This window comes from Amia ocellicauda, chromosome 17, assembly GCF_036373705.1.
Source record: "Amia ocellicauda isolate fAmiCal2 chromosome 17, fAmiCal2.hap1, whole genome shotgun sequence".
Taxonomy (NCBI): domain Eukaryota; kingdom Metazoa; phylum Chordata; class Actinopteri; order Amiiformes; family Amiidae; genus Amia; species Amia ocellicauda.
Genome location: NC_089866.1, coordinates 552,836 through 575,010, shown reverse-complemented (window position 1 = coordinate 575,010; position 22,175 = coordinate 552,836). Strand labels below are relative to the sequence as shown.

Below are 22,175 nucleotides of genomic sequence, written 5' to 3'. Positions count from 1 at the left end.
CAAACGTTACAGACTTGAGATTCAGAGAAAATACATTAACCCCCCACCCTTAATAAAACATAAAAAAGTGCACAGTGGTGATGGTCTGAGGTGGGTCTGTCTCTCTGCACACTGCAGTGGCGCCGGGCCATGATTGGCTCCTGGTGTCTCTCCTCATCCCAGCTAATCCAGTTGCCCACGTGCCCTTTGTCCACTCTTTAAGTGACGCCCCAGGGCACAAAACACAGCTGCCTAGAGCTCAAAGCTTCAGCGGTCAGGACTGGGACACTGCCGACACGATGACGCTACGGGTAAGACATTCCCATCCCTGTCGCCGCGTGTTTCAGCACCTACAGCTCCTCTTCTTCTCCCTCTCCCTGTGACTATTTTCTTCTTCTCCTAATGTCAAAATAAAACGGCGTGAAGTCTTTCTGTAGGGAGGGGGCGCATAGCCAGCATTTTTCTGTCTCGTCTTTTCTTGTCTTTTATCTGGACAGAACTCCTGACTCAGAGTGTCCCCTGGTTTGCTGTGTGTTCCTGTCTTCTTTTCCAAAATGTCTGTGAGGCTGAAGTGTGACTGTGAGTGAGCGGCACTATGTAGATCAAGACGGTCCTCTGCTGAAATTTCAGTGCCGTTCAAATGCCCTTGGGGCAAAGACGGGCATGGAAATATGGGGCAGGAATCTTGTACGAAAACACGGCTGCTCTTTCCTGTTCATTTCACTCTCGCAGAGTTATGGATTTAATCGTGTCTAATCTGGCTCTGAGAAGCGGCCTTATGTATTAAACTTGTCGTAGTGTTTACTGATCAGCACACGCTGTGCAGCAGGGTAATCAAGTTACTGCAGACAGATCAGAGCAATATAAGCACAGCCTTCAATCTGATGTCCCTCCAATAATTACTGTTTATATCAGATGCTGTCGGATCTCGTACGGGAAGGACCCTCACTGTAAACCCCGCAAACTGCAGGCTGTCTACATGGTCTGAGATTTACTTCCTACTTGGTTAAAAGTTGCTACAATTGCTGATCATAAATTCAGCTTCAGCCTCCATTGAAACTAGTACAGATGTAAAACATCCGCATCATTTAGGATTCTCATCGGAGAGGCAGCTGGTATTTATATTGCTAGATTGGTATATTGGTACATTTGTATGAACAGTAATCCTGAGATCATGGTAAATATGCCCGACGCCGTTGATCACAATGCTGACATCATCAAACATCATGTCAGGAACCAGCGGACCCAGGAGCGGGGTCCCCCTGAACGCCTGTGTTTCCGTGTCGGTCAACGCAGTGCGATCTGCAGGACGGCAGTTAAAGCACAGACCTGGTAAAGACCAACCATTACATACACAATGAATTTGAAGGGGTAAAAACAGGTGGTGCAAAAGCCTGGTAATCGGTCTGAGGTTAAAAATGTATGACAGCCACTTTGTTCATGCTAACAACACACCTGGCATCTGCGAGGGCAGGTGTGTTGTTAGCATGAACAAAGGACTGTCATACATGTTTTACCTCAGACCGATTACCAGGCCTTTGCACCACCTGTTTTTGCCCTTTCGAATTCATCGTGTATGTATGTGCCCACGCGTGTGCTGAACACTCGGGTCTCTTCTGTATTAAAGAGACCACTCGGGGGGTGGGGGGTCCTCAGCCGCGCAGCGAGACACACAACTCAGCCCTTCGTTGCACGGCTCAATGAGCTCGAGTGCCACTTGTGCATTCAGATTTTGAGTCCGTTTGAAGTCACCCCCCCCACCCCCGCCAGTCTCTGAGTGAGCTGCTGAGGACCTTTGATGATTGCTCTGAGGGCTGTCAGGGTGGACAGGCGTGGGGAGATGTTCTCTCCTCTGACATCTGTGCAGAGTGAGTCCACAGGAGAGAGGAAAGCTCAGGTTTCTCTTGCCTATCGCCGTCTTTCCCTTCTCTAAATTTTTCTCTCAATGTTGTTCTCTCCATTCCTGTGGTTGTTGGTAGTTACACATGAAAGAGCGTCAACACTTCATTCAAAGCGTGCTCAACAGTCAGCATGTCTCCTGCTTCTTTTTAACCAGTCGTCTTCTGTCCGAGTGGAACAAGATAGAGCCTTCATGGAAGCCACAGGGAAATGATATTGTCTGCTTGTCTAGTACACCAGAAAAAACAGAGAACTAGGAAAAGAGGAAAGAAAGACAGAGTGTGTGGTCTGAGATTGGCACCTAATTTAATAAACAAGGCTCAGAGTGATGAGATCATCTCTGTCAGTGTTTGTCAGTCATTTAGGTGGAAAGTCCATCTATAGTCTGCCCCTGTCTTCTCCGCCTCGTGCAGCTTCCCTTTACACTCCATGTCACGGGTTCGAGGGACCAGGCGGGGTAGGGTGGAATTCGACAGAGAAAACTCAGAGGAAGTTGGATGAAAGTGTTTTGTGCGGCCAAAGCAGACACTCAGCTGACACTGCGGGGAGGTTTTTCCACAATTCAGTGAATTCTGATGGATGGTCCCCAGATAAATCCATTTCTCTCACCCTGTCTGGCCTCAAGAAGTTCCTAAAAATTTATGTTTGCAGGATATATAGAACACAAACTGAGGCTAACACGGCACAACTGTATACACCCCTGGAAAAAATTGAGAGACCCCTCCAAGTTCAGAAATCAATGTTAAGTGGTCTCTTTATTTTTTCCAGAGCTGTATACAGTTGTGCTGTATATTCTTGAGCTACAAGCGCTGTCTGTAACTCAGAGCCTAGAGGCCTTGTGTGGCAGGGCGGGATGCTATTGGCAGATCTAAATCGTACTGTGTGGGACTTTCGATTTTACCCAGAAAGAAGAGCTGTAAATCTGCCTCTGAACTGCTGCCTCGTCCCTCCCCTGACAGGGCGAACAGGGTCCACGCTGTGACTGAGTGTTTGGGAGATCAATTCCCGGACAACAGCGCAATGTCAGCGGGGCTCTTAGGGGAGCAGCGTGTCAGTGATGGATGGACACCCACGTCCGGGGGGATCACTCTGCTGCCGCTGAGCTGACGGTTTCACGGGTCTCCAGAGCGGCCCTTCATTCCCCACATTCACAGCCCCAGGGGCTCGCTCTGTGTGCCTCTGTGAGCCGGGGGATCAGTCGATGATGTGTATTTTGCTTTATTGCTCAGTTCAAATAACCTGCAGTAGGATTCTCCGAGTTGTTTTCCCCGATCACATGGCAGCATGCTGGTGCTGCTGTTATAACTGTTATAACTCCCAACTTTGAGTAGTAGCGAAGTATCCCTGTAGGAGGACTGGACCGTTGGCACAGCATGACATCCTGGTGTTGGCTGGCCTGGGGCTCTGACCGTTAGCCATATCGACTGCCTGAAACCTAGCCCAGCCAACACCAAAATATGAGTCACATATGAGTCATATCTCTGATAATAAATAACAAATAAAAATCCACTTGTCTTCCATTGACAAAATAAAATACTGTTGGAGATAAATTAGACCAGAACATGTGTGAAGGGTGTCTGTATAGGCCAGCGTCTGAGCGGACATCCAGCAGAGTGTGTTCTCCATTAACGAGCTCTGGGTTGTGTGTGTTGTGTTCGCAGTTTGAAGCTGCCTGTCCTGAGGGACTGTGTCCAGGATGGAGCTTCATCCTCAAAGGGGAACCGCCTTCTGAGGCGAGCAAGTAAGTGTCACAGACAGACCACCAGACGTGTGTGCAGCACCGCGCTCCTGTCCGTCCTGCACAGCCGTGTTGTGTGAGAGTGACACTGAACACCCCTCTGTGCTGCGTTACATTATTAGCACAGAGAAAAACACTTCCATCGCTAGATTCAAATAATTTAATATCACCTCAGAAAACAGAAAACGCTTTTCACAGTCTCACAGGGATAGAATAGCTCTGTTTAAAAAACAGCAACTCACACTATATATTCAGGATTGATCTATAGCCAGTGAGGAACATCTGTTTGACTGATATTGACTAGTTTCTCCCAACCTGACTTTCCTGAGACTCAAGGAATGACCTGTGGATTAATTAAATGACCAAAGTGCGCACAATCCTCCCATCGATTCTCAGACCCACCTTCCCTCACCAGGTCATCCTCAAACAGTACAAACAGTTGCACTTTTGACACACCCCCTCAGAGGCTAAATGTGTTTATATTAACCAACTTTGGTGTGATGTTAATTAATACATAATTATTTAGTTATCTTTTACCGGTCATCTTAACATATCTATTTATACTCAAGGGTATTTCCCACGAATCCAACTCCAACAAAGAATCAGTTTCCCATCTCTCGTCCCTGAGTGGTGACACTGTCACTGAGAATCCCCTCCTGTTTTATGGGTCGAGGACAGGGGACAACACGAGCAAACTGATTAACTCTTTCATCGCTTGCTTCCCTCAGCGACCACCCTGCATTGCGCTCTCTGAAGGGGTGTCAGTAACAGTGAGTGGTCTCTCTGCAGACATCTCCCCAAAGGCCGTTTTGTTTTCCTCCACCCCAGCTGAGGGAGTAACTCCCACTAAAAGCTCCGCACAATAAAGCACTTCACCGAAAGTCTGAAAACCTCCTGGAATTGATTCTAGCGGATCTAAAATATGCTCCAAACACAAGCAGTTAAGGCATCACCGCAGTGGATCTGAATGCAGGACTGATTAGGTGTGAGACTGAAGCCAGGGAGCTGTGCCTGACCGAGCGTCTCGGAGGTGAACGGGGCAGCACTGCTCCAAGATAAACAATTACTGCAGCTCCGCACATCGGCGGCTCACAAAGGCAGCTTAGACACCCATTAGTGGTGACAATGGGATTTCAATTTCACAAGCTGCTCGTCTGAGTCATGTACTTGACCGCCAATGCCACAGACAACGGCTACAATTAACACACACAGCTCCACACAAAATATTATACTATTATTATTATTATAATTATTATTATTATTGTTGTTCTTGTTAGGTGAGGTTACAATACAGGAATTAAACATCATTAAACATTTATTGTTTTGTCTTCTTGTGTGTCTACCTGTGTGTGTCTGTGTGTGTGTGTGTGTGTGTGTGTGTGTGTGTGTGTGTTTTCCTATCTCCTGTACCTCAGGTTTGAGATTAACTTTCTGTGCGAACGTGACGACAGGATAGCCTTCCACTTCAACCCCCGCTTCACCGAGTCGGACATCATCTGCAACTCGTACGTGTCGAACCGCTGGGGGCAGGAGGAGCGTTGTACCACCTTCCCTTTCGGGGCGGAAGAGCCTTTCCAGGTAAAGACCCAGGCATCCTGCCCCAGAGTGCCCCCCTCAGAAACGTCACAGCATGCCTATTCTTCCTATTTATTGATGCTTTATTAGGGTGAGGTTTACTTTTCTGACAGGCACAAATGAGAAAGAAAGAAAAATAATGAAAACTGATTAGAGAGACATCTTCTCAGCAGCAGGACACACTAGTCAGTGCGAGGTGTGATGACCTCTGGGATTAGACTTGGCGTGGAAACCACTCTAATGTCCGACTTGTTCTCTTCAACAGATTGAGATTTATTCGGACAATGAGAACTTCCATGTGTTTATCGACGAGTCCAAGATCATGCAGTACAAGCACCGGGTCGAGGACCTGAAGACTATCACCAAAGTGCAGGTGGCCAATGACATCAACATCTCCTCCGTGGAGATCACCAAGAAACCCTTCTACTAGAGCTGGGGGGCTGCGGGGGTCTCCGCTCCACGGCCAGGACCTCTCGGGAGACACTGGCTGAGCGAGCTTGGGGCTGTTCACAGTGGTTTAATCCATTTAACTCGTTAATCTCCCATCATTATGACAACCATTTCTATCTGAGAGACGCCCGGAAATGTGCTGCCGTTGATTTCTCTCGCATCTGTACTTTTCTTGTATTTGAACCCATGGCAGTATGTCAGCTGAAGGCCATGTGTAGAGGAACATGGACACTATTTCAATAAACCACAACACACCCCAGCCCTGCAGTGCACTGGCACAGAGTCTCGTTATTTATATCCTCCACACACCGACACGCTCGTACACGTCAGAGTGGCTATTCACAAGGAGTGAATGCTGTGGGTTTCTTTTAGAAAAAGGTTCTTCGGAGCAGTCATGTATTTGCTTTTCCCAATAGTTCAAAACAAAAGAAAGCAAACCAAACAAAACCAAACACAGAAAAGCCTTTCACACTTTCGATCAATACCGGCGTGTGGCGTGCCTTTGTTACCCTGCACTTGAGTGTCAAAAATGTGTTTTCTCCTAAATTGGGTCTGCGGTGCTGAAAGGACAATGCCTCATATAGATGATTTCGAATGCGCATCATCAACACTCCGGTCTCTCAGGAGGAACAGATGCTCAGAACATATTGAAGTGCTGGAAAAAACAGCATTCAAATGAATAGCACAATACCAGAATGAATACATTAATCTGCAAAAACACACAGAGCAATTTACTGTTGCTCAGCCTCCCATTATTTTTCAAAAGCACTTTCTCTTGTAGTCTAATTAAGGTGGTCTGTGACAAATAAGTGCATTTCAAACTGCATTCATAGTTGTACTCAGACACACTCCAGTTCCACGCGGCTTTGGGGGGGAAAATGCCGTTACATTTCTAATGTAATTGTGCCCTTCAGACACAATAGCCCCGAGTGCCTGGAGGCAAATAAAAACAGCCGTACAAAATAATCAATAGTAATACAACTCTGAGACAGTCTTGGTGCAGAATAGGTATGAAAATGTAATGCTGATTGACCCAATTTACGGAGATTATACATTCAGGAATGTCTAAATGAGATAAATATACATACTGTGCATCCACATCAAAAGCTAGTCTATATTAGGCCCGGCAATTATTGCATGGAATCTAATCCATTCACACCCACAGAGTGCTGAACCCTCTTAAAACAGATCAAGTGGGTTTAATTCTGCAGAGCAAGCTTTCTGAAAAGGGAATTCATATCTAAGAACTCAATCAGACGGCACGCTGTCCGGCTCAGCCATCAGCCCCCGCGGCGTGAAACATTTGAATCGTATTTGTTTTAGGTGTTGTCCCCCCCACCCGACACGCCGGAGCAAACAGTGTGTTCCGCTGGCAGGACTTCAGCCTTATCGCTGTCACTTTCTCAGAGATATTGAGTCAGATTTGCTCTTCAGGCATAAATACTGTTTTATTGTTTAAAGTATTTTTCATTTTCAAATAAAAACATTTCAAATTTTTAATACTTGTGATTAAAAACTTTTTAAAAATCAACTTCAAATAAACAAGTGCACAAAACAACAAAACAAACGTGATTAAAGCAAAACTGCTACCAACAAAAAGGTCAAATACATTGATAATAACTGAAAATGCACTGGACAAAATAAAGAAACAATTAAAAAGGTAAAAATAAAAAACAAACAAAAACGGTCCAATGCATTTAAAATTAAATCCAAAACGGACAATGTATTTGACAAATAAATAAAACTAAACTAAACCAAAACAAAAACCCAAACAACTAGCGTTTTTAAAAACAACTAAATCTTTAAAAACAATTAAAATTCATTTTTAAAAGTCATTTTAAAAGCAATCATTCATAAAATAGTTAAAAGATCTTGGACTCGGGCTCCAGCAGGGGGAACTGACCGTCCCTGGAGGTGGGTCCCATCATGGGATCCTGAGCTCCCCCAGATCTTGTATGTGCCAGTTCTTATAGGCTTCCTCCTTGCCCCTCTGATGGACCTCCAGATTGACATACTCACGAATGAGTACCATGCCCCTCCGCGCGATGACAATCGGGTCCAGCTCCTGCTTAATAAAAAGACAGATGTTCCATCCCTCCCACAGGGCCTGTTTCACTGCGCAGACGACACGCCACCAGCACCTCAGGGAGGGAGATGTTATTCCCCTGGCAGGGCCATAAAGAATCCGCTGGGCGGTCGTCCGCACAGGAACGGCAAAACTGCGGAGGAACGGGAAAAACAGGAGCCAGACCCTGCAGGCGGAGGGGCAATCCCTAAAGATATGAGCCTCCATCTCCTTCCCCAGGCAACCCTTATAGGGGCAGGTGTCATAAGGAGCTATGCCCCTTCTGTGCATGAACACTCGGGTGGGGAGACACCGACTCACAGCCATCCAGGAGACATCTTTCTGCGTATTTGTGAGGCAAACGTGCGTAGCGTTAGCCCAGATAAACCGGCAGGTTTCGGGAGGGAAATCTTCAATCCGGCTGGTCTCCTGGGTAGATCTCATCTGGCTACAGATGGTCTTATAATCCCAGGAAGCCAGCACGACTTTATGGAGGCCTACTTCGAGCGCAAAGGCTCGGAGCGCCCTGTAGAACGGCTGGGGATCCCACGAGTGCGGCCTGGTGTTATCCATGGCGCAGAGGCCGAATGGTCTCAGGCTGCTGGCAAAATAAAAGCGGTTCATAAAACTCACTTTCTTGCCAGCAGCCTGGATGTTCTTGACCACATAGGCCAGCCCCTGCGCCTTTATCAGCCGCACAACGTCCGGGACCCCCCTGCCTCCATCCAGGGTACCCTTCACCATCTGCACTCTTTTCAGCCTCTCCATTTTGCTCCCCCAGACAAACCGAAATATAATTCGGGTCACTAGTTTTGCGATGACCTTGTCTGGGGGGAAGATCATTCCTACGTAGAGGAGTATCGGGAAGAGGATGGCCTTTACGACCAGCACCTTACCAGCCATCGTCAAGGTCCTTGTGCTCCAGCCGTGGATCTTCTTTTGGACCTTATATATGGCCTCCTCCCAGCTCCGGGTGCCCGTGTTGGTCCCGTCGATCGTGATCCCCATAACCTTGATAAACGGCTTCACTGGGAACACGGTCGGCGGGCCCCGGCCGACAGGCCATGCCCTGGAGAGGTAGACCTCGCTCTTGGCCTTGTTGACAGCGGCCCCCGTCGCCCTGCAGAAGCCGTCCAGCAGTTCCTCGACCCTGGCCACGGACGGAGCATCCGTGCAAACCACGGCCATGTCGTCCATGTAGGCCAGGGCCTTCAGTTGCTCTCCGCCGGAACCCGGGAGATGGAAACCTGTCACCCGGACGTCCCGGCGGATCGCCTGCATGAACGGCTCCAGACAGAGGACGTACAGCAGGGCCGACAGGGGACAGCCCTGCCGGACCCCCGACCTGACCGGAAATGGTTCGGTCAGGTGGCGGTTCACAAGGACCCTGCTGCTTAGACCGCTGTAAATGATCTTAACCCATTTCCTCAGGCCAAGAGCGAGACCCATCCTCTCCATGACGAGCTGCAGGTATTCGTGGCCCACTCTGTCGAAGGCTTTCTCCTGGTCCAAGCTGATTAGGACCAGGGGAAGCCCTCTCTCGTTCGAGTAGGCCACGACATCCCTGAGCAGCATGGCGTTGTCGGCCGCCGATCTCCCCCGGGCACCACAGACCTGGTCGGGACCCACGACTTGAGGGAGTGGCCGCTGCAGCTGGAGCGTCAGTGCTTTGGCCAGTATCTTGTAGTCGGTGCACAGGAGGCTGACCGGCCGCCAGTTCCTCAGATCTTTTTGGTCTCCCTTCTTGTGAAGAAGAAGATCTTATAGAACTCAGCAGGGATCCCATCGGGACCCGGTGTCCTTCCAGAGTTAAGACTCTTTATCACCTGGGAGAGTTCAGTAGTGGTGATCTCTGGATCCTCCTCCTCTTCCTCGTCCCCCTCATTGCGGGACTCCAACAGGGACAGAAAGTGATGGATCAGATTTTGATCCACCACCTTCTGATCATACAACTCCCTGTAGAAATCCCGCACCACTGTCTCAACAGCCTCTCTGCCCTCCACCTCTTGCCCCGAGGAGTCGATCATGGAGGACATTGCAGGCCGCCTCTCCTTCGTTTTCTTGAAGAAGAAGCGGCTGCATTTCTCATCGTCCTCCATGATGCGGACCCTGGAAAGGACCTTGATCTTCTCTTGCTCCTCCCGATAGAGGGCATAAATAAATAGGATCGTGTTTGCAGCCTGCTGACAAATGGTAAGAAAAGCCCACATGAATGCAGTGGACGTCCTGTGCTCTGGTCCTGGGTTTCAGCTCCAGGCAGGGCTGCACACACTAACCCAGGAGCACTGATGCTTTGTGGGGAATTTATTCACAACAGATGGGGATTCGTATCTCGCTCAAGATCAAGGGAGGGACCTAGACGATCACAAATCCACACATTTTGTCAGCAGGTGCCCCACTCAGATTCTAATGGAGTGTGTGTTAATTACCTGGGTCTGCAGGAACCAGGGGCCACAGATACGACATTTTAATGCATACAAAATGAAGCAGAAATGGAACTGGAAATGTCCACGGAGTCGTCTCATTTTCCCTGTGAATCTGCGTCTTTTCCAGTTTCATCAGCACCAGCTCCCTCGCATCCCTGCGTCCCCGTCCCCCACACAGAGAAACACAATCATCTCCACTGCTTCGCTGCGCCGTAGTGTTTTCTGTGTCTTTCATGTTGTTCCTTTGATAAAGTTTAGTGTGAAACAGCAGAACTTACAAAGGTAGGACTGAGGGTGATATAAAATGGGGAGGAAAAAACACAAAAACAATAAAAACAAAACAGTGGTAGATACAGGCCTCTTTTGAAACTGAACAAGAATATACATCTGTTTTATTGACATAATCTTCCCTGCTCTCTATGAAATGTATTTTCAACTTTCATAAATTACAGCTGTGTAAAGAAACCTGAAAATAAGAACATATTTGGAGCCAGAGCTCAGTAGCTCTTATGATTCAACACTTTCTCCTGTGTGGGTCTTTTTCTTGGCTTTATTGGAGTGTGGGGGGGGTAGGAACATGAATAGGCAGCTTCACAGCACGACAAAGAGACCAATCAATAAACTATAGAGTTCCAGGAGGTGAGTGCTTGTCCTTTAGGAAATTAAACATTCAGATGTTCTGTGTCTCTCATCCACAACCATCTGCTACAATTTTTAGATATCAATCTTAAATTGAGGTGCAGATACAGGTTTTTTCTAGTTATTATGTGGTCGGTAATTACTGAGCAACTTCATGAGAGGAACCTTAACTTCCTGGTATCTTTAATGTCTCTGCAAACGTGGAGATTGTCTGAGTGAAGCAATGCAGAGCTCGGAGTGAAAAGGCGACACTGCTCCTGTGAATTAAAGGCGCTAACCTTTACACAATTGTATGGTTTGTGACTCAGACTAAAATGACAGCGTGAAAAATTAAATACAGAGCCTGTGTGAATCACAGGTCTACGGGGCCTGAGGACAGCATTTTCAGCTCCAGTGTTGCTTTTTCTCTTCTCTCTGTCCCCCTGAGTATCATCCAGTCCAGCACTTCTCATTTGGATCTGCTATCTCCCTGCCTGGCTCGCCGAGGTGAGGTCTCTGCACCGTTTCCCAGATCTGATGCTTCTGTCCTCTCAGAGTGACACAGCAAATCAAGATAATTTAGTATCAAAGCCTCGAATGATGCATGTTGAAGCCCAGCTAGAATTGAAACAGCTCTTCTTTTCCCTCACGGGGGGACAAATAAAAGGCTCTTAGGAGTCACAGAAGACCCGGCTGCGTCCATTGCCGTGCTTATTTATTGCAGCTGTCACATTCAGTAAGGTGAACAAATAACCGCACTGTATTTTCTGCTCAAGAGAATCACAATTGTTTTGATCTATGGGTTAAAGTCTTTAGCAATAAATGTATGGGGACCGAGGCTAATGGCCTTTCCATCACTTTCCCTTGGCAGAAGGTCCCAGAGGAGGGATGCCCTTTACTCAGTCATCTCTCTGGCATGCACATCCTTCATCCCAGCGCTCCGGCACACGTTTGGACACACTTTTCATTCTGAGCGCGATCCGGCTCTGCAATTTGTTCCCTTCAGAGAGTGAATGTGAGCAAAATGGATTCCTGCACATTACAAACTGACTGTGTGGTTGTGCTGAGAAATTCAATCAGATTCAGTTTACAGATTTGTTCTCTGGTCTTTCTTTTTTCCTTTTTCTCATAGATATAAATTGACCTAGTCCTTAACAAGTCTGTGGGCTTTTTCCTCATTCCAGTCTCACTGCGTGTGTTTCTTAAAGGAGTCAGGACCTGTTACTGATTTGTTCTTTGAAACCTGGAGCAGCAGAAGGATTTCAATCCAACTGAGAGGAGAGTAAGCCCCGTCTGACACCACAGGCCGGGCTGTACCCCGACAGGAGTGTGTGGTCTGTCTGTGGGCACAGATGGCAATTCGTCAGTCAGCGGCTAATTATTGAGACAAGTGTAGAAACCCTCTCTGAATCCAGACTGGCTCTTATGTATTTATTTATGATCTCACCAGATCAAAGAGGTTGAGTCCATGTTGCTCCAGCCCTGTATGAAAATACTGTGTGATTTTCCTTCTTTGAAATGGACACTGGTAAGCTGCATTTGGACAAGGATGAGAAATTAATCCTGCTGGGGAATAACGAGACCTCCCACCCAAGATATATACATGGCCTATAGAAAGTCTTCAGCCCTTTAACTTTTTCACAGTGCCTTAGAGTTTCTTGCATTTAAATTAGGATTACTTTCTGTCTTGAATGCCTTGAAGCCCAATTTCCATTTGTGTCCTCGGGTGCATGTGTCCCTGCTGATCTGGAAAAGCTGCTCTGGTTTGATGTGGTCGAGGCCTTTCATGATTTTGAAGACTTGAATCAATTCTAGCGCATTGTACAGTCTGAACATCACTGCCCTTGTTCTCAATTCTACACTTTTGACAATATACCCTAGCATTGTGTTTGCCTTTTTTATTGCTTCCCCACATTGCTTGGATAGAGAAAGTGAGGAGTCCACGTAGACTCCTAGGTCTTTCTCATGCGTTACTTCATCTAGATCTGTACCTCCCACAGTGTAATTATAGGGACATTTTTGTTACCTGCATGTAATACCTAGCACATTGAATTTAATCTGCCAGGTGTCGGCCCACAACTGAATATTATCTAAGTCCCTCTGAATAGCCTGAGCTGCTGAGATTGTATCTGCTGAGCCACCTATTTTAGTATCATCTGCAAATTTGACAAGTTTGCTAACTATCCCAGAGTCCAGATCATTAAAATAGATTAATTATTTGTGAATTTCCATCACAGTTTCAGCTTTCTTGCAGAGGGCAACACATTTTCCTCAAGGTCTACACTATACTTTGTTCCATTAATTTTAACATGATGCCGCCCCACCAGGCTTCACAGTAGGAATAGGGTTCTGTGTTATGCACTGTGTTGGGTTTAACATAACGCTTTGCCAGTAGGCCAGAAAGTTCAATTTTAGTTTCATCACACCACAAAAAGTTTTGCATACTTCAAATGTGATTCAAGTAGGAATTTCTTGGGTACCATACAGGCCAGATTTGTGACATGCTTGCGATATTATAGCCACCACAGGTGATGGATTAAAATTTCTTAATGTACTTTTTACACATTGCAATATTATTGGGGCATATCGCTATTAAACACCAGTTAATTAACCCATTCTGGGTAGCACATCGACTGATGCCCTACTTTGATTTCCTGTTGATATAAATTAGGTGTGTTTGAATCATTTATACTTTCCATTCATGCCTATATGTGATGTGTTGTTGAGCTCAGTGTTGTCAAAAGATGAGGCTATTAAAATCAGAAGGTTAAATATGCCCTGCGGGGAAAACGCATGTTCTCTGATTTTGACAGCTTCTAAAGCAATCTTTACTTGACATTTAACTGTACAGAGAAAGTTGAATTCGTTTCTTATTGCAGTTTTGGAAATGGGATTCTGGAAATAATTAAACAAACAAAAACAAGTAGCAAGTATACATTCTCGAGGTACTCAAGGAAAAGATCAAATGGTGTATTTAAAAACCTACACATAAGAACATAAGAACATAAGAAAGTGTCCAATCGAGAGGAGGCCATTCTACCCATCGTGCTCGTTTGGTGTCCATTAATAACTAAGTGATCAAGGATCCTATCCAGTCTGTTTTTGAATGTTCCCAAATTGTCTCTTCAGCCACATCGCTGGGGAGTTTGTTCAGACTGTAAACAAAAAGAAAGGAAAGAAATGGTAAAAAAAATATATATTTATAGAAAACCAACAACAGCTTCTCAGGAGGAGAGTCTAACGGGTTAAGTAATTTGTATTCCAACACTATCAGTCTGCGGGGCTCCGAGGACCGACTGGTCTCATTCAAGCCGGATTCATGCAGCGCCCCGTGTACCTGCGGTGACCCGAGTACCTGTCCAGCGGATCTGCGGGAGCTGCGCCTCTCCGGTGCCGGTGCGTAAAGACGCGCCTCTCCGGTGCGCACAGACCGGCTCCTCCGCCCTCACAGGTACAGTCTGATTCTGAGAGTCTGCTGCAGCTGCAGCGCACTAACCCGCAGAGCCGCCTCTGCCAAGCAATTAAATACACCTGCCAGCCGAGCTGACTGAGAAGCGCTTCCTCAGCTGGATCTATTCCTTTCCATTAGCATCTGCGAGGGAACTGAGACAGGCAAGTCACCCTCTTTCTCTCTTCTCATTTTTGTGTTAAATAATTCACTCATGTTTTTAATGGAATGCGAATGGGAGTCTTTCTCTTACAGAAACATGTAACTTTTTTTAAAATTTATGAGTACACATCCAGAAATGTACTTTGTTTAAATAATTGAATGTTAAAAGCTGGGCTGCTTTAAAAATATGTGTTATATGTGTATCTAGATCTAATTACATATGACAAACAATATCCCAATGTGTTGTTCAGATTATTTGATATTTATAGTGTGCGCAGCCTACAGCCGTCATCTGGATTTATTAATCTCCGTAATGGTTCCTACTTGCAGCATCTAATCTATTCACTTCAAACAGCTTTATTTTTACATCACTGGTATTATTGAATTAATACGATACATTATTGACTAAGCAACGAAAGAGCAATTGTGCCATTTGTGTGTAGTGCTTATTTTCGGTCCCAATGCTTTTAGAAAATACAGTGTTATTCATATAATCGTAGCTTTTTGTCATATTTAACATTAAATAACGCAATCAGACCTACACATTCAGCAACTCAGCAACCTGAATGTATCCTTAAATTAACTATAATTAAGACGAATGTGTGCAATGTAGCTGCTCTGTGTGGATTGAATGTTTTACACCTGTCCAGGAGCTCTTGGTACCGACGAGTCCAATGACAGAAACCTAATCTTTTAATCTTTTTTTATTCACTTGCTTTAGTTTTCTCCTATAATACATGTTTTTGATTTAGACCATTCATTTCAAACAACAAAATCTGCGTCTGTGGTGCGGGGACAGGCAGAGCGTCAGTGAGGACTGAAAAGCAAAATCTTAATCTTTCTCTTTCAGACACTGAAAATGTCAGGGTTGAGAGAGGAAGCGGGCGGCTGACAACTGAAGAGTCTTGTTTGTCTCTCTTTTCTAGCCGTGCTCATGGACATGCTGGCCCTCAGTCCCCAGATCAGTGAGTGTGGAGTCTTCCAGTAGACTCGGAGGACCCTGAGGACCCAGGCTCAGCCAGCTGGCCCTCTGAGACACCTGCTCACCATGAGGAAATCCTGACGCCCCTCCTGAGCAGGGAGAATAAAAATGAACTCCTCTCTGTCTGCCCCCGGTGCGTGGCTGCAGTATTTTCAGCTAGCAGCGTTGGAAAACCGCTCGTCTGGAAGGGCGGGCAACACGAGCGCCGAGTTCGAGCTGGACAGCTTCCTTCTCACCATCAGGGAGCCCACCACCATCACCCTGACTGTCATGTACGTGCTGTCCTTCATCGTGGGCTTCGTGGGCAATGTCATGTCCATCAAGGTGCTGACCAACAAGCGCAGCAAGAGGCTGCCAGGCGTGAGCGCCACCCACAGCCTGCTGGTCAACCTGGCCGTGTGTGACCTCATGGTGGTCTGTGTCTGCATGCCCATCACTCTGGGCAACAAGATCTACAAGGCCTGGGTGTACGGAGACTTCCTGTGCCGCGCCGTGCCCTTTACCCAGGCTGTGTCCATCTCTGCCAGTGTCCTCAGCCTCACCGTCATCAGCGTGAACCGCTACTACAGTGTCCACAGCCCGCTGAGCGCCCGCTCCTTCTTCACCTGCAGGAAGATATTCTGGACCATCGTGATCGTGTGGCTGCTGTCCTCCGGGATCTGCCTGCCCCTGATCTTCATGAACAAGCGTGACGAGATCCGGCTGATAGAGGACCTGCCCTTCGTGTTCCCCGTGTGCAGAGAGACCTGGCCGCAGGCTAAGCTGAAGCAAGTGTACAATGTCCTGCTCTTCTGCACCCTCTACTGCCTCCCCGTGACTTTCAACCTGGTCATCAGCTTTCTGACCGGCCGCAAGCTCTGGAGCACCTCCCGCAACTTCAGGGAATTCGATTCCCGCAGCCAGATCCTGCATTCCTCCAGGCTGAAGATGCGGAAGAAGATCGCCAAGATGGTGGTGGCCCTGGTGCTTCTGTTTGCGGTTTCCTGGCTCCCTCTCTACCTGGCCGACATCTGGTTGGACCAGGAGGAGCCCGCGCCACCCTGGGTCCTGCAGCTCCGGCCCTTTGCCCAGTGGCTGGGACTCACCAACTCCAGCCTGAACCCCATCTGCTACTGCTTTGTGGGAGACCTGTACAGATCTGCCAAGGAGATTAAGAGCCGCTACCACAGGAGGCTTATCTCCTTCTTCAGCTTCTCCATTTCTGAGGAGTCCTCGTCCTCCTCTGTTCCCAAACTGTTCACATTCAGGAAGCCCAAGCAAAGGTTGCCCAGGGAGGCGATCAGCAATGCGTCGGTGGTGGACGACAGTCTCTCTGACGGCTGCTTCCACCCCGGCAGGAGCGAGACTCTGCTGGCCCACGTGCCCCTGCGCTCTTTCTCAGCCGGTGAGGAATCCAGGGGCAGATCTGATCAGACGCTGCTGTGAGGCAGCAGCCCGTCTCTCCGGCCAATCTGGACAGCATTCATGACCTCGGCACCGGTCCTGAAGTACAGCTCTGACCCAGAGAGGGCGGGACTCTGCGGAGAGGGACCAATGAATGTTGGCAGAGTCGCTTTTCCCATCATTACTAGAGCTGGAACACCGAACTGAGAAGCGTTAAGTATTTTTAATGTTGAGCCAAGGCACAGACACATGGTGCTGTGGCACTGTGTCCTTCTCTGACAGGTGTCCACCCAGAGAGTTGAGAGGCGATGAAACCGCGCCTCTGGTCAGTGACATTATAGTTCATTCAAAGACGAGACGGTTGTTTGTTCTCTCTGTGTTGGTCTGAAGTGGCTTCATAGGAGAAGAAAAAAAGCTCCACAGTGTGAAAAAGCTGGAGTTGCTTCTGTTTTCCTGTTCCTGTAGATAAACAAGTCTGTAGAAAAATGGTCATTGATTGAAAAAGAAATAGAAATGTACGCCAGGTGGACTGAGGTCTGGTGGGAGGGTGTGAGGCGACTTCAAAAGGGTCTGAAATCAATTACGAGGGAATGTTATTTTTTTATCAATAATTTATTTGTGTATTTGTGTTTTGTTCTTGTTCATGTATATATTTTTTAAATGTCATGTTCAAACCCCTGGGATCCCCAACCCCAGCCTGCCAGGAATCTGATGAATTCATCTCCACTGTTTCTCTCTTGACATGATTGTGTTTCTATCTCAGAAAGCTCATATCCCTTCAAAGTATCTTTATTTAGCAGGATTTTCAGGAAATGCTGTTTCACAAGCCCATTGCAATGAGTGCAGCTGTTTAATTGATCGTAACTTCCCTGTGGCTCCTGCAGGCAGGGACGGCTCTGTGAGCGACGGGGGGAGCAGGGGGCCCTGGGGCCACGTCTTGTAGCGCAGTAACTGATGTGCTTTACAGTGTCTGTCTGTGAGCTATTTGTACAGGTGATGTCAAGCTTCGCTAAATTAAAAGCAATCGCTCAGAGACTTGACCGGCAATGCTTTTTTTTTTCTTCTTCTCTCTCTTTCTCTCTCTCTCCCTATATATATATATATATATATATATATATATATATATATATATATATATATATATATAGCCTATATGAACTATCAGAATTCCACGGGACTGAAGTGACCGGACAGTGTAAGGCTGTCTCCTCCGCTGTTTAAAGTCTAAGTGAGACAGAGAAGATGTTTCTCTTGCTCATTCTCTCGCAAATCCTCTCTATCTTGTCTGTCTTTATCACTGCCTGGAGACTGCGTCGGGACAGGATGATGGAAGAATGAGATCTGAGAGGACGGGGAATATGCAGGGCGGGGGATGATGTGTTACCGTGATAACTGGGGGCAAGGAAGAGTGCACATCTGTGAAGCAGGGTGTCTGCAGCCTATTTATCTAAGCAAACGTAGCACTCAAGATAATAATATGAAGTGATGAAAGGGTATACATACAAATGAACAAGGAACAGATTTATGATTTGATGTTTTTTTTAATTATTTGCGAAACCTATAAACATTAAGTTGACTTCCTTTTTAAAATAAATTTTCAAAGCATAGGATTGCCATTCGTCTCTTGTTCTTTGTTTTGTTTGGCTGCCTGGTCATTGTAAATGTTTCCACGACTTTGCTACGGATCACATATAAATACATACAGTTGGGAAAGGAAAGGAAACATGAAGAAAGAAATCTGCGGCCGGATTGGACTGTCCTGTCAGCTCCTGCACGATTGTGAAATAAACAGCCTGCAGTGAAGTGCGCTTGAGCCACAGCATGGTGCGGGTCTCAAACCCTGTCGCTCACAGCACCGATGGGCACCTTGTAGCAAGAGCACTAACTCAATATGAAATATGAATGCCTACTTTTAAGCCCCCCTCCTGCTAAGGCAACATATATATAAAAGATCAACAGGGGGGTCCTTGTCAAAGACACATTCCTCTCAGTGAACGAGCTGCTCTGATTGCGAGCCGGGCTGAGTACCATTGAACAGCACTGGCGGTCCTGGAGGACTGGCTTTGATTAGGAAATGATAACTGCTAATGCTAGTGTAGACCTTAATAATAATAAGATCTATCTGTTGATCTTCATCCTTTAGCACGTGGATGAAGTTGGTCTCTGCTGTCTGTGGGCTGATGTGGAGCTGCCTGGTTTGGACTGCCAGGCTGTGACCCAGGAGGGTGTGTTTGTGAGAGACTAGGGGCTTCGCTGCCAGAGAGGGAGAGGGAGACTGAAGGGAAATGGGAGGCTGAACCCCAGAGTGATGCCCCCGCCTGTCAGTCACTCCTGGCGTCTCCTGTCCCGCAGAGGGAACAGACGCAACTGTTTTCGTCTCTCAGTGCATCAGTGTTGGACTCCTCTGCCTCTCGGTTTCTTCTCCGTGACAATGGCACAGATTGAAATGCATTCTTACTTTAATCCAGTGAAATTGAACATGTTGGGGTTCATTTCGGTTGAAATCCTACACTTTCTGTTCTATTATATGTCTCATTTTTTTCATTTTGAACAAAACAATAACGTGAGCAGAATATTTAACGATTCAGAGTCCATGTTTCCATCTCGAATACCCCTTTCACCTAAACCCAGCATTGGAATTATTATTCTTTATTTATTTCCAATACAAAAGCCATTCTGTCCTTTTGATGAAAACATACTCTCTGCCCCCCCACTGCATCCTACACTATCTGTACCATTTTTGGTAGCTCTGAAAGTGTCTGAAACACTTGCAGTGTAACTGATATGCTTTGATGTCGCCTTTGATTTGTGCAGCACCAGGCTTTGGGACGAGGCTCTGAAGTCATCGTTCGCGGCTCCGGAGATAATAAAGTGTTGCTCCTATATTTCTAGATGGTTTAGTGAATCCGTAATCAGCAGCACAGCCGAGAGGTCTGTGGTCGTTGCCAGTAACACCGAGGATCACTCTCTGGAATAATTTTGGTCTCAGTTTGAGCTGGGGGGGGGGGTTGTGTTATGTTCCTCTGTCATGTTTTGCTTTTCTCTTGAAGTGCATATTAACACAGTGATCGCACTTCCAATGGAAATAGTTTTTCTTTCCTGCAGAACTTCATCAAAGCAATCCCTGTGCCTCCAGGAAGAACACACTGTCTTAAGTATTCTATATGTTCTTTATACATAATAGATACTTAATAATTCCTCAGGATATGCGACCAGTTCTTCAATGGTTGAAAATCAACTTAAGGAAAGATAAAAGTGATCCTGGCCCCCCGGTGCTTTTATGTTTTATAGAACAATCCTGCTGACAGCTCTGCTCCCCAGGTGTTGTTTTATTATTATTATTTGTATTTGTCAGGGTAGCTAATTGCAGGAACAGAATGCAGATGGAGTCACTCTCCCCTGTTTACATCACTGCTGACAATAAAGGCAATAATCACCCCAAAGCTTCTGCAATGAAACTGCAGATAAAGCAGGTGTCCAATGCAAACAGCATTGCGTGTATTTACTTATAAAAGCCGCTGATTACTTCCAAGCTGTGGCGACGGGGTAAAAACAAGCAATCAGTCCTCCCCCCGCCTTTCTCTCTCACACACAATCTCTCTTTCCCTCAATCTCCCCGTCTCTCTCATCCTCTCTCTCTTTAGGTGGAAAATCCTACAGTGCGCTCTGAGGCCGAGTCAAATAAATCCATTCCAATTATGGCAAACAGCCCGTCACATCCCATGACAAAGACTGAGAGAATAATGGCAAATCACTTTTAATTAAACCAAAGCGTGTGGTTATTTCTGTGCAAGATTTTCAACAGGATATATTATTAACACACCAGAGGATCTGATAGAGTCTTGGAAGGAGGCTCTCATTTGACAAGGATGAATTGATGCTGATTACAATCCTTCACCAGCAGGGACGGGGTCTCAGCGCTGCTCAGAAAGCAACCCAGCACTCCGTGAGCAGAGATTCACACCGTTCAGATAGGAATCAAATAAAGGCCAACCTGCTGCTTTACCAATCTGTATTGCGACCTGCGGTACCCAGCGCAGACGGCCTGGCCTCTCTGCTCACCGCGCTCAGCTGAGGGAGGACTGCAGGGTAGATAATGCACCCACGGAGGGAATGAGGTGGACAATTAAACACCCGGTATATATTTAGCACAGGTCGCTGCCTCAGATTGGACCTGAACGACCGGACAGGCCGTTGCATGTGAGCAGCTGCTCGTAAAGCTCGCTGCTTGTTGCCTGAGCCGAGCTAACAGCGCAGCGGTGAGATCTCCTCGCCCCATTAGCTCTGAAGTGGAGCAATAAAAAACACTCAGCTTTGTTATTGATCTCTTCAGGATGGACTGCTTTGCCCAAACTCAATGTGTTTGATGTGGAATGACTTTGCTTAACGTTTCAAGAGACATACCTGGTGTACGGGATCTATTGTGCAGCAGCTGCAGAGTTACAAAGCCTCCACCGAGAGGGTCTAAAGAAGCCTAACAATACGAGCGAAAGAAAGGTCAGCGAGGAAAGATCGACGCAGCTCCAGCGCAGACGCACAAGACACAGTGGTCTTTTAAAATGTCCAGGTGCACTAAAGCGCTTTAATGGAGGTGGAATGACTAGCCTTCCTCTCCATGTCTGAAAATGAGACTCCCTGCAAAACCATCACGTTCCACTGAGAGACTCGACGGCAGCGAGGGCATCTCCCATAAAACCACCCGTGGGTCTATCTCCCTGATGGGGTGAATATGATGAGGTCACAGAGAGACGGCCTTATTGTTACCATTTTGCACAACAGTGCTGCGTATTTACAGCACCAGCTCCTGGATACCCCACTGTCTCCATCTTGTCTATAGTGTGTGACGTGCCGGCTCAGCTCATAAACCCTCGGCTACAGACGTTTCTTTTACAAACAGTGACTAAGTACGCCATTCAGAAGTTTATGCTTCAACCTTCATTATTTATAAAACACCACCCATGCACTTTTATTAACTATTAACCTGATAGATACGTTTTCTCAAGCTGTAAGTTGTGCTTCCCTCACATCATCTGCAGCTTTTAAATGAAAAATCATCCAGGAACCTTTTTAAGTGACATTTATAGTAATAAAGATTTGTGTTGTCAATCACTTTTCCCCCACTTTCAGGGAACAATCTGACACACCAAATCTTGTAAAATAAAACCAGGAAACATACAGTAAAGCTTATTTTAGCCCTGGAGCTGTACACCTCTGCCTGCTGTTATTTATTTATTTCGCTGTTTTCCTCTTCTTAATTATCATTTAATTATCAAATGCCGTGAACTGAAAAAACTAATTTGCAGACGGGCGCAGGGTACTCACAGCTCATTAACCTGATCAGACAAGTCTGGTGTTGTTTTATCATATTTCTAATGTAACAAGATATTATTGCTAATGTGCACCAGACACTGGATAAGTACTGCCTTTGATAGTTTAGAAGATATGCAAAT

The 22,175-nt window shown here is 46.5% G+C and overlaps 2 protein-coding genes across 2 annotated transcripts; both read left to right on the top strand.

Moving 5' to 3' along the window:
- The first annotated feature begins 239 nt into the window (after positions 1-239).
- grifin (galectin-related inter-fiber protein) lies at positions 240-5,872 on the top strand. Its single transcript, XM_066689748.1, has 4 exons — positions 240-290; positions 3,540-3,619; positions 5,032-5,194; positions 5,457-5,872. Exons 1-4 carry the CDS (start codon positions 279-281, stop codon positions 5,619-5,621), a joined length of 420 nt encoding a protein of 139 aa, XP_066545845.1. The 5' UTR covers positions 240-278; the 3' UTR covers positions 5,622-5,872.
- Positions 5,873-15,319: 9,447 nt separating this feature from the next.
- On the top strand, positions 15,320-17,676 carry LOC136712698 (QRFP-like peptide receptor). Its single transcript, XM_066689421.1, has one exon. The coding sequence runs from the start codon at positions 15,451-15,453 to the stop codon at positions 16,765-16,767; it is 1,317 nt and encodes a 438-aa protein (XP_066545518.1). The 5' UTR covers positions 15,320-15,450; the 3' UTR covers positions 16,768-17,676.
- Positions 17,677-22,175: the final 4,499 nt, after the last annotated feature.